The 12347-nt window shown below is 44.0% G+C and overlaps 1 protein-coding gene and 1 pseudogene across 1 annotated transcript; both read left to right on the forward strand.

Moving 5' to 3' along the window:
- The first annotated feature begins 2818 nt into the window (after nucleotides 1-2818).
- LOC113021367 (putative nuclease HARBI1) lies at nucleotides 2819-4080 on the forward strand. Its single transcript, XM_026166005.1, has 4 exons — nucleotides 2819-3254; nucleotides 3327-3442; nucleotides 3516-3627; nucleotides 3703-4080. The coding sequence occupies exons 1-4, from the start codon at nucleotides 2819-2821 to the stop codon at nucleotides 4077-4079; spliced, it is 1041 nt and encodes a 346-aa protein (XP_026021790.1). The 3' UTR covers nucleotide 4080.
- Nucleotides 4081-5197: 1117 nt separating this feature from the next.
- LOC113021375 (putative nuclease HARBI1) lies at nucleotides 5198-6420 on the forward strand (annotated as a pseudogene).
- Nucleotides 6421-12347: the final 5927 nt, after the last annotated feature.

The raw sequence follows: 12347 nt of genomic DNA on the forward strand, positions 1-12347 counted from the left end.
TTGTATAAAAAAAACTATAGTGTGTTGCTTATGAAATCCATGAAAGGCTACAAAGTAAATTAAATTTTATTTATCTAATGAACACATTTTGAATGCTTTAAAAAATTATAACAAAAATTAAAAACATCCAGTTGAAGGTCTCTTTTAAATTAATTGAAAAGCTGAACTTAAATTATCCATGTAGCAAACAAAAACTGATCCTTATATTGCCTTTGGGCTTTCGGAGTGTGTAGAGCCTTGACCTGAATTTTAAAAATAATTGGAAAAAAGCACTATGCTCCTAAAAAATAAATAATATTCGCAAAATATCTGCATAAATATTTATTTTACCTGGTTAATGTGTATGGCGGGGCGTGGCCTGCAGTGCTGCTGCAGGAGAGGTGGTCGCACCTGAGCGTCATCCGCAATCACGACTCGCCGCCTTAAAGTCTGCTGTTGTGTTATGTGTCGGGCTGTGTGCTGGAAAGCTAAAGCCAGCTGCATGTGTGAAAAGTGGTCAATAGAAGAGAAGCTGAAAAGGATGTTCATGCAAACATCATTGGGTCTGCCGTGGTTTGCAATGGGACTCCTGCTCAACCTCTGCGCACAGCGTCGACAGACAGTACGATGTCACTTTCGTCTTTACGTAGGACTGTAAGCTGTCGTCTGTGAGGTGTGAGCGGTTTTTGTTTCGACAATCCACAAATTAGGCATGGTAGGCCGCTCTCGTCAGAAGTAAATGCAAATAAATCTACCCAGGCATCATTAAATCTTCTTCAGATATTTTTCTTTTTTTACATTTCTCCATACTGAAAGTCACGATAAATGCACGTCGTTTCGGCAGATATACCGGCTTCTGCGAGTGTGACTGAAAAATTATTTAAAAATCATTTAATTATTTTGAGCGATGAAAAATAAAATATCATTTTATTTTTATATTTCAAGATCATGATAATCTTCTCATTTAGAACTAAAAGTTAAAAAAGAAATAGCACAAATAAAATACACTTCAGCTAAATACTTTTACAGTTTTCCCAAACCACGGAGCCGCAGTATAAACACTAAAGAGCCGCATGCAGGTTGCCGACCCCTGGTATAGCTACACAGCCTGCATCTAACGGTTCTTTAAAGACTGTTTGTATTAACCATGCTTTTCAGTTTCATTTCATAAACACAACACTGTATGCATTTCCAACTCTTTATTACAATTCTTTTCATATAAATACGTCACATTAGAAAACCCTTTAAACTGCTGTTCAACCCCCCCTCCCATTTCTAATCTAATTCTTTTTTTTTTTTTTTTTTTAAACATTCTCAACACACAAACCAAAAATACTTCCATACTCCCACTGACTTTTTTTTTTTTTTTGTGTGTAATAATAGGAACTCGTTTCCTTCCTCACTGCCGAACACTGAGGGGGGGGGTAGAAGAAAAACATGTAGCAGCCAGAACGTAACAGGGGAACAAAACAGTCAGGTCAAACCTTTCTTTGGACACAATTTAGCATCTGTTTGAAAAAAAATGATTGATTTTACTTGTAAATACATAAAAACACTAATGGCTTCTAAAACCTAAAGCAATATCAATTCTGATGGCTGCACAAATTCTAACCTCCCGTTCTATTGTTATAAGCCCCACATTTGTTGAGCTCCTCTTAAGGTTAGTCACAGGAGCCAGGGGATGTAAAAGATCCTCAGCTTTTACAAGAATGTCTTCTGCAAAAAGACGGGCAGGTGCCTTGAAAAACTGGGTCCATGCAGTGATGTCTATGTCTTTAGGGGGAGCTTTATCTCTTAGTTCATGCCCCTTAATTATATAGGAGACCCCCACTTTGGAGAAACTCATCAGACATGTTATTTTCACTACAATCTCCCCATCGGTGATGGCTGCCACTTTACTACACTTTGTAATAAGTGGTTTAACCACTTCCTCTTTCGGGTCCTAGGTGAACACCTTCACCTGGTTGCACATTTTCAAAGTATTTCTCTGAAAATATAAACTCTCACAGAGTAGGACCCAAATGCAGGACTCTCTGGTATGAATATTCATCCTTGAATCGTGTGTGTGTGTGTGTCCGTGCAGTGTCTGCTCCCAGTGATAGTGATCTGTTTCCGCTCCCTTTGTTACCAAATACTGTGTTGCTTGCTTTGTCCCCTCATGTCAATGATCCTGCTGGAAACCACAGAAACGGCCATTAGAAACTTTTCACCAGTGGCAAACAAACACTTTCAAACATCTAAGCTCACGGACTACACTTGCAGATTCTCACGATCCAGCATTGACGGAAGCTCAGCCACTCTAAGTAGCTCCACAGGTGCAGCAGGTCCCGGAATCCACAGAAACCAGGGGCCCGTTCTTCGTACCTCGCTAAGTAGGTTAGCCGGATTAGATTGTTGACGATTTCGCGTGATCCTGGATCAGTCGGTTCCCCGAAGCTCATCCGGGACTTGCTGTCATAGCAACAGAGCCGTAAGCGTAAACCTGCTCGGGAGCAGGTTTACTTTATGTAAACAGGATTAGATCGCGGCCACGCAGGTATGTCCGCGTCATCATACGAAAGCAACAGCGACATTCCGCCACCGTTTCACCACAAATAAATAACATCAATGTAACTAAAGATAATGCAGCACTTGATCCTTTTATTGATTCCACACAGATACATACAGGTCAGTCCCTAAAAAAAGGGAAATGTACGAGTAATCACGCTATGGCATGTAGGTGATCACGCCAGATGCAACACACATTCCACAGTAGAGGAATAGCAAATTACGTCGTGTAATCAAGATGACAGACCACGGCTATAAAAGCGAAGGTGGAAGTGGGAAGTTTGTCGCAGCCATGTCCTGTCCGTTTCTACGCGAGCCACCCATTGCGGAAGGTGCAAGAGTGATAAGGAAAGTGTTCAGAATCCAACGTATATTGCGGGATAGACAGGATCCTTTAGCACAGCGCGACAGTGTCCTCATAGAGAGATACCGATTTTCCCGTGAGGGTATCATCTACCTAACCAACTTGCTGGATCCCCATGTTAAGAGTACCACCCACCGTAGTCGGGCATTAACAACTGCACAAACTGTGTGCATTGCCTTGCGCTACTTTGCGAGTGGCACGTTCCTGTACACTTGTGGAGACGCAGAGAACGTTGGGAAAAGTGCCGTCTGCCGGGCCATTCGCAAAGTGTACCTGGCACTCAAGCATTTCCTGGGTGTGTTTGTGGTTTTTCCAAGCCACTTAAGACCACAGGTCGTCAAACAGGGCTTTTTCGCCATTGCAGGTACAGTAAATTGGATAGTGAATGTGATGCAATCATGACCTATGTCGGTAACTGTAGCTCCAACGTCCGCAGGCTTCCCGAATGTGATTGGCACCATAGACTGCACACACATTGCGATCAAGGCCCCCCCAGGCCCCACTGAAGGGGACTTTGTCAACCGAAAGGGGGGCCACAGTATAAATGTGCAGGTGAGCAATACTAACACTCCAGATGGCAATATACGATGGGAGGAGTGTGGTCACACATAATGGAATCCCACAGATGGTGTGTGACTCGATGTGCCATATCACAAATGTGGAAGCAAAATGGCCCGGATCAGTGCATGACTCACGGATCTTCAGAGAGTCAGGGTTATGCACATCATTTGAGCGTGGTAAGTAAAAGAGGCTTATGTTGATGCTACATACTCATGTCGGGCCTAACATAACAGCATTTCTTCATTACACAGGGGCCTACGATGGGATCCTCCTCGGAGATAGAGGTTATGCATGCAGGCAGTACTTCATGACACCGTTCCCTGACCCCAACCCTGGGCCACAAACCCGCTACAATGCAGCCCTAGCCAGGACAAGGGCACGCATTGAAATGACCTTTGGGCAACTGAAGGAAAGATTCCAGTGTCTAAAACGCCTGAGGGTTGCACCTGACAGGGCATGTGACATTATTGTTGCATGTGCCGTACTGCACAACATTGCCACCATCAGAAGAGAGAGGACCCCCGTGGTGGAGGTGCAGCCTGATGATGACCTCCAGCCAGTGCACCTGGACCAACCTAGTGGTGTGTCATGTAACACTACACACAGAGAAAACCCACAGTGCCAATGAATGAATGTCACAGTTCGAATAGCATTTTCATTTAGGCAACAACCACATATTTGACATTGTGCACATGGAATCATGAGCCCATTCACCAGTTATGTAGGTGCTGCTGCTACTGCACCCCGGCTTCTGGTCTCCGGAAGAGCTGCCCCCAGGGATGCCCTCAACAATGGGTCTGGTGGCATTCAACCTTAGGGCCAGCTCCTCTGCTGGGGTGTGACGAGGGGGTGCAGGACCACCACCTGTCTTTTGTTGCTCTGCCCTTTTCTTGGTTGCTGTTATACACAAACACAGGGATTGTTTCAGGGGTGTCTTTTCAAGTGACTGACAGCAATATGAGTGTTGGATATTACCATTCTGTAGTATGTTCTTGTATTTCACTCTTACTTGTTCCCATGTTCTGGTGGGTCCGGTTGTGGCTCTAATGTGTAAGAGGATATCATGTGGTATGATTTGATATGATAAAATATGATATGGTATGGTGCCATGTAATATGTTGCATTACTTACGCGTTTAATTTGTCAGCAACTTTCTGCCAGCCCTCTCTCCTTGCTTTTGCAGCCTTCGCACTGTTACCTTGCGTTTTAATTTCACTCTGGTACTCCTGAAATCCCTCAATCAGGAGTTCTTGCTCCGCTGCGGTGAAGTACTGTGCGCGCTCCTTCGACATTTTCGCCGACCAATCAGAGGCTTGCCGATCACTGTTTCTGCTATCGATGCGTAGCCCCTTTTACGGCACCCAGTGATCGCGCATTACTTCATCCAGCTGTAGTAATCGTCAACAGCAGGTGTGTTCGGGGAACCGGATTAGCGAGCTCACGGTTAGCGCGATGATTTGATCTTGGATGTGTCATTTGATCTTGGATGTAGTGAGCGACGTACGAAGAACGGGCCCCAGGGCCCTGTTTCAGGAAGCCGGTTTAGTGGAAAAACTGAGTAAGTATACCCTGAGTTATTGAAAACTCTGGGTTTTCGGTTTCACAAAGCGAGTTCAGCTGCAGCCTGAGTGAGTCACTATGACGACACACGCCGTGAAGCTAACCTGCCCCCTAGCAGGTTTACCACAACTAACCCTGACTGTCTCCGCCCCTTTGTCGGAAACCTGACAGTAGGAAGTCTCAGACATGGCGTGCCACTTCCTTGAAGAGCCGGTAGATATCGAAGCCCAAATTCTCCGCAGAGCTCTCCGCTGGGAGAGAGTGATTCGAGCGCGTCTGGACATCTTATCATTACCTGATGATTTCCTGTGCGAACGTTACCGTTTCTCAGCACAATCAATAAGTTATTTGGATAACATCCTCAGGCCATATATTACGCATGTGACACATCGCGGACATGCGCTCAGTCCATTACATATTCTTTGTACCGCACGTTTCCAAGGCTACCGTCTGTCGGGCAGTCAGGAATGTCACAGTAGCACTGAAACGTCTCCTGCACTCGTTTGTGGTGTTCCCCGGTCACAGACCCACAAGATTCATCAAAGAGGGATTCCACAAAATTGCAGGTATCAGGAGGACCTAAACGTAATGTATGATGTGGTGATACGTGAACTACTACTGAAATGGTACATAAATTTACAGGGTTCCCAGGCGTGATTGGCTGTATAGATGGCACCCACATTCCAATCATTGCACCCTCAGCAAATGAAGGAGACTATGTGAACAGGAAGTCCTTCCACAGCATCAATGTACAGGTACATAATTCCCTGTAGCATTTCACACCAACAAGTGATGGCATCATGGTAACGGATGCTAATATGTGTACTCTGCACTGTGTAGATCATATGTGATGCTGCCAACATCATCACAAATGTGGAAGCCAAGTGGCCAGGCTCTGTCCATGACTCACAGATCTTCCGAGAATGTACACTGAGCAACAGATTTGGACATGGTGGGTCGAAGTTACTGTGAAATATACAGAGACCAATTGCCACAGGGACGTTTGCACTGACATGTATTCTTCTGTCCTAGGAGACTTCACTGGCCACCTGCTCGGTGATAGGGGGTACCCATGTCTACCCTATTTGCTCACCCCTTACCCTGACCCTGAACCGGGCCCACAGCAGCGTTATAATCTGGCCCATTGCAGGACACGGGCCAGAGTTGAGATGACCACCAGTGCCTTCGTGGACTCAGAGTCACCCCAGAAAGGGCATGTGACATCATTGTGGCATGTGTGATCCTACACAACATTGCCACGATTAGAGGTGAACAGTGTCCAGCTGAACCAGACGACAGCAGTGATCCACATGATGAACATCCTGACCCACCCACGAACGTACAGGATGGGCGAGCAGTCAGAGACACCATATGCCACAACCATTTCCTGTGACCCGGCAACCCAACATGTCACGAGACAAATACACAGATACTGTGGTCAACTTGTTTTATTGCTCACCCTGTATGTCCTGTGCACAATGAATAAATGCGAATATTAGTATGTTGTACGAACACTGACATGATTCGTCCATCTATGATCACTCCACCCACCCTTAACTGTTGTTCCAGCAGTACAATCTCCAGCTTCGACTTCTGGATCTGCAGCTGGAGGTGCACCATTTCCATATCACACTTCCTTATCCTCCTGGCCAGATATGTTCTATACAGCTGCTTCACAGGGAGCTATTGCAACAAAGGACATAGCATTGGCATCCATAGTACATGCCTACTTAGGTTGGTTGTGAATGTGTGCTGAACAACCCACTGCGGAAAGCTTCGTTGTAGGAGTGGCTGGACCCTCTTCCTCCTCATTTGCAGCATCACTCTGCCGGGGACATAGTAGGTCCATGGTGTCATCATAGTGCCACATTGTAGTCAGTTGTTATATTTTCCACTGTACACTGTATACCTCATAGTGTGGCACTGATGCGGCCTCCTCTGTAGCAGCTGTCACTGTGTCGTCATCATGTGCCTGTGGTGGAGACATTTAACAACATTGCTGTTCCACTGTTGACACATGTAGTCTGTGGAGTATTACGAGTACTCACAACTGCATGTCGGTCTGGCTCAACAGGGGGCTGCACCAGATGCAGTACACCATCACCGTCAACTGGAAGAATATGGGGTTCATACAGGTCACTCATGACTTATGTGGGCGCAAATGGCAATTACCAGACATACCAATCACCATACACCTCATTGTCAGTATGCTCTCGGAGACAACCGACACTGAGGGAAGGCAAAATCAGTAGGTGTCAGGGTGGGAACGCCTTTATGAGCTCTATGTTGCATTGAGGTATATGTTCATATGTTACACTCATTGGGGAGGGTACGGAATGTACTACTCGCTCTGTCTCTGGGAACAGGGAGCTCACCCTGTGGGGGGTTAACACACACACACGTATGCAAAATTAACGGACACCGCTATGCACATAATAAAGACATACCACTGCAGCTCGGTGTGTGTGAGTCTCTCCCTGGGCCCTCACCCGTGCAGCACGTTAACAGTTCCCAAGTGTCTCAGTGTTGTTTATTCACCTAACTGTTTGATGACTGTCATTCTCTGTCAGTAGGACAGTAACTGCACTGCGACATAGTTCATTTTGGTCATGGTGACTGTGCAGAATGGATGTGTGCACGCCATGTATTGTTTTGGATTTACCCCTTATGTATGCACTTGTGTCTTGCGGGGTTATTGACTCAGAGGATGTCCCCGCAGAGATGCCTTCAGCCACAGGGCGCCCACTGTTTTGGCTGAGGGCCAACTGCTCAGCCTCTGTGAGTGGTGGTGGTGGAGGACCCCCACCTGTTTTCCGGGCCTCCGCTTTTTTTCTGTTGGCTGTGACAGCACACATTTGAGCATACAGAGTAAGCAAGTATGTACTTGTAATGTGCTCAGATAGTTTCAATAAGTGCTCACAGAGGGGAAATTACTGTGGCCTCTAACTGCAATTGATCTACATAGGACACACAGACCAAGCACTATGGCTCATGATACAATTACACCTCACCTGTTTGGACTATGTTCTTATATTTAATTTTTACTTGCTGCCAGGTACGTTTGGGGCCTGTTGGGTTGCACCTGCGCTCACATCACATCACATATTAATATGTAGCAAAGGACAAATGGGGTAACATATAATGAAATGGGTGGGAATCCCTAGATCAATGTTTACATTACCACTCACGCATTGACTCTGTCGGCTATGTTTTGCCATGCATGCTCCCTTTCCTTTGCAGCTGCGGCTGTGTTGCTTTTTTTCTGCATGATGTGCATGCTGTCGGCATATGCTGCCATCAGAATTTCCGCCTCGAGCGCTGTGAAATACGTTGCCCGCGCCTTCTTTCCCTCCGTCTCCATGGTGACTCGCTTAATCTGTGCTCCGCTTATCAGGGCTTTATGTATCCTCGTGCGCGCGCTTCACTTGGGGTTAAAGCAACTCCGCCTTGATTGAACTAATTGTTATCAGCCTTTCTGGAACGGAATATTCCGAGTTGGACAGTTCGGGGTTACTCAACCGTGAGTGTCGTTTTTCACTCTGAGTTTTCCAAACCGGCTTCCTGAAACAGGGCCCTGGACACCAACACGCACAGACGCATACCTGTTTTCATGATATATCAGTATGAATGACAAACATGTGACAAATGGGTACATGCTTTTCCGAAGGTCCTGGAGGCATGGGAATCACAAAGTGTGACCTATGCGTCCAGTAACACGCCCATGTGTTGAGATTTTGGCTAGGGCTCTCTTGCTTGTTTAAACTAAAAACAGACCCAGGAAAGGACTGAGCAACTTACGACCAACGCAATAGACTTAAAGACAAATTTAAAATTAAATGAAAGTAAAGTTAATTTTAACTGATACAGCATTCCACCTGAACCTGCATTTTATAGTGCTATCTATTCATTGTTCTTTTTAATGCTATCATCCTGTTGTTGATGTAGTACTTTACGGCAACCCAGTCTCTGCCTTTCAGAGCTGCCGGCTCTGCTTGGAGGCAGGAGTCACATACCTTTTTTACCTGGTACTTTGCAGCTTGTTATGAAATGAAACGTGTGCCGCTCAACAGCCTTCACTTCATCATTTGTCCACTTGCTTCTCACCTTCCCAGCTGTCATAAATGGAAACAAAAAACATCTGCGAAACAACAAATGCGAAAGTAAGAAAGACAATATTCTAGTTAATAATGTGAATACGGAATGTTCTTATGAATACATGACGACTGAACATGGTGTTGCGACTTTCATCCGTAAATAAAGCCGCGGCCGGCTGAGTTGGTTGTGTCCCTGTGACGCGCCTCCAATAATCCATAATGAGTCGTACTTGTACTTTGCGCATTTATTTTAAGAACAAAACAAAAACAAACATTTGCGCTTTCAATCAATTTACAACTAGCGCATGGATTAACTGGTGTGCCAAAAAATGACGGTCAACAGAAAAGTTTGCCCACAAACCACTCACCCAACACACCTGCTGCGAACACCGACATCAGGTAAATAGACTGTGACCACACCCACATACCATCACCTGAGACGCAGGTAAAGCTATACACCTGTGCCACCAAAACAAAAAGGAAAAACATAAATATTGACTTTGGCTCTTACACATGGAGTCCATGTTCCTGACTTCTAACTTCTCCTGCTGTTGTCAAAAAAGCTCTCAACACTGATGTAAAGCAATCCATTTCCCAAGAAATCCAATCATATAAACCAATCAGCGCGAGGTTAGGTGACAAATAGGACAAAAATATCAAATTTGGTCAGAATAAAGATCAATTTGATGCTTTAAGGGAAAGTTTGGACTAACAAATGGTATAGCCAATTTCTTTCTGCTAAGATATTCACAAACAAGTAATGTTTACATTGAGAAACCTTCACTCAAACTGATTGTTTTAATACAATCACAGGGCATTTCATTTATGCACTAGGCCCAACTGACACACATACTTGAAAAATAATGTGTAACCTGTTGGAAGAATGAAGTGTGTGTCACTCACTTCTTGGTCTGTAGGTTGAGACAGGATCTCAACACTTGGTGTCTGCAACAAAAGACAACAATATGTCAGACACATTTAAATCCCAAAAAACACAAATCTTGTGTTAAAATGTGTGTCCTCCATAAACATGCCAGTCCACTATTCACATGCTAATCCTTCTTTGTAATCAATGTAAGATGACATTCTGTGTTCTAACAATTATTTATTCATCTTTATTTTTCTGCTGTAGTGTAGTTTATTAAGCTACTAATTGAAAAAAAATTATATTAGAGCACAGTCTGTGTTACGCAGTTTGAAAGCACCTGATTCGCTTTAGATTCAGCCCTTGGTCCTGTCACGTTTCTAGTGACATTACAGAGTACCTAATATTGTTATCATAATATACAGGTAATAATGCATAATTACCGGAATCTTTTGGTTGCATGGTCAGACTCTTCCTGCTCCAGAGAATTTCTTTAAGGATCGAGCAAATACAGACAGCTGTCATCTGCATTTATGTACTGTGATGGATATCTCATTTTAAAAAGTACATCAATTATTAAGACTGTTATTTGAAGAAACTAAAATTCACAGAAATGTTGCCTGCACTAACCAGTTCACAAGTGAACATGGCTTTGTAGTTGTCAAACCTGTGACATCTTGGAAATTAATAGCCAGTTTGCAGAATCTCTCACTCACTCACTCTCACTCAAAATATTATAGCAACACACTTTCACTGACCTAAGGAGCATATTACATTTTTGGAATATGCAGAAAAACAATTTCAGCTGTGATAAGAAAAAGCTTGAATTCAAAAATCCAACCACTCTACAGGACCCCCCCTTTAATTTTTTTTTTTTTTTTTATTCTTTTTTTTTTTTTTGTGTACTATGTCGCAGCGGTTCGCCAGGGGTGTTTTTTTTTTTTTGTTTTTTGTTTTTGTTTTTTTTTTGTGTTTTTTTGTGTGTTTTTTAAAAAAACCAGGGTCTTCAGTCAGTGTGTGATCAGTTTTATACATGGCAATGGTCTTACGTATGCCGGTGTTGGATATGGCTGATAACGGTACGTTTAAATCTGAGACAGCTTTCAAAAACTCTGACCAACCGATGGGTCTCAAACCCTCAGAAGGTGTGTGTGGTTGTGACGGCTTTAATTAGATCATAAATGTGTGAACCAGGGATGGTGTTAATCAATAACGATTTTGTCATTGTAAGAGATCAAGTCTGGCGAACGGCTCACCACTGACAGAATAAGTTCTGCATTCCTCCTACTCCTTTTAGGTATGTGTGTTAAAACATTCTCCGCAACAAGATCCCTCACCCCTGCATCACCATGAACAGGCGATGTGTCCGCCAACTGGGGTTGCCTGTTAAATTGTTCAGGTAGTGATAAAGACAATACATTCTTTTCACGAGCACCTTGTCTCACAAGCGTGAGGTGTCTTTGGAGAATATCGCCGTATTTTTTTAGCCTTCTCAGACACATCTGTCAGAATCTTGTAACACTTGTAACATCTCCTTGTCCAACTCGTTCTGAGCCTGTTGTCTGATGCTGCCTGCGTGCTGCAGCTGCTGCTGCTGTTTTATTAAGTCCAACTGGTGTTGGGGTACCAAAAACATCTTTTGCACATGTTCCATTTTCACCTGTTTGCTATCAGACTGCTTATGAAAGGGATTGCAGCCCCTAATAACGGCAGTAAAAACCCTCCAGATTGGTTGATTGTCTTTCTCTTTTTCAAAGTTTTGATCTTTTTGTCAGCAATCAGTCTGTTTTCTTTTTTAGCTGTTTGTACTGCTGATTAGTCAGTGGAATGTTACCATGCAATACGTTAAAGGCTATCTCACACAGCGCATTGATGAAATCCATGTTTGAGTTACTAATAATAGCTCCGCGTAGAGTAGGGGGAGCCCTGTATATCATCTTCAACAGAGACAGATTCCTCCGCATGCATGATGACGTCCTTTCACCTCTTTGCTGATTTTTGTTTTGGAATGTAAACAACCGGATGGTCTGATAGTAAATTTGTTCTGAGTCTTATATAGTCCTGGGTCTTAGCTTTGTAGTCTATTAAAAGATACCCGTATGTTGTGGATGTGGCATCATTAAACGACTCTGATAGGTTTGTAGCTTGAACCTATTCGCTGGAACGTTAAGACAATATAATTACACTGCAAGCAAGACGCACGTAGGCAAACTTCTTCATGGTACTCGTGCACGGGAGAGACTGGACAGAGCGCCGTCCCTTCGCTTGACCCCAGTAGCTCTCGTCCGTCCTCCCGTAACACTGTCCTTTTATTGAGGTTACATGAATATGCATAGGTTCATTAACATACGACGTCTACATACAAACAAAGAGTACC

The sequence above is a fragment of the Astatotilapia calliptera genome, chromosome 4 (assembly GCF_900246225.1).
Source record: "Astatotilapia calliptera chromosome 4, fAstCal1.2, whole genome shotgun sequence".
NCBI lineage: Eukaryota > Metazoa > Chordata > Actinopteri > Cichliformes > Cichlidae > Astatotilapia > Astatotilapia calliptera.

Bases quoted from the DNA above. Each gene is read 5' to 3' on its own strand.
- LOC113021367 (XM_026166005.1), top strand. From the start codon at position 2,819: ATGTCCTGTCCGTTTCTACGCGAGCCACCCATTGCGGAAGGTGCAAGA. The intron at 3,255-3,326 runs GTACAGTAAATT...CAACGTCCGCAG, and splicing joins GGGCTTTTTCGCCATTGCAG to GCTTCCCGAATGTGATTGGC. The intron at 3,443-3,515 runs GTGAGCAATACT...GGAATCCCACAG, and splicing joins GCCACAGTATAAATGTGCAG to ATGGTGTGTGACTCGATGTG.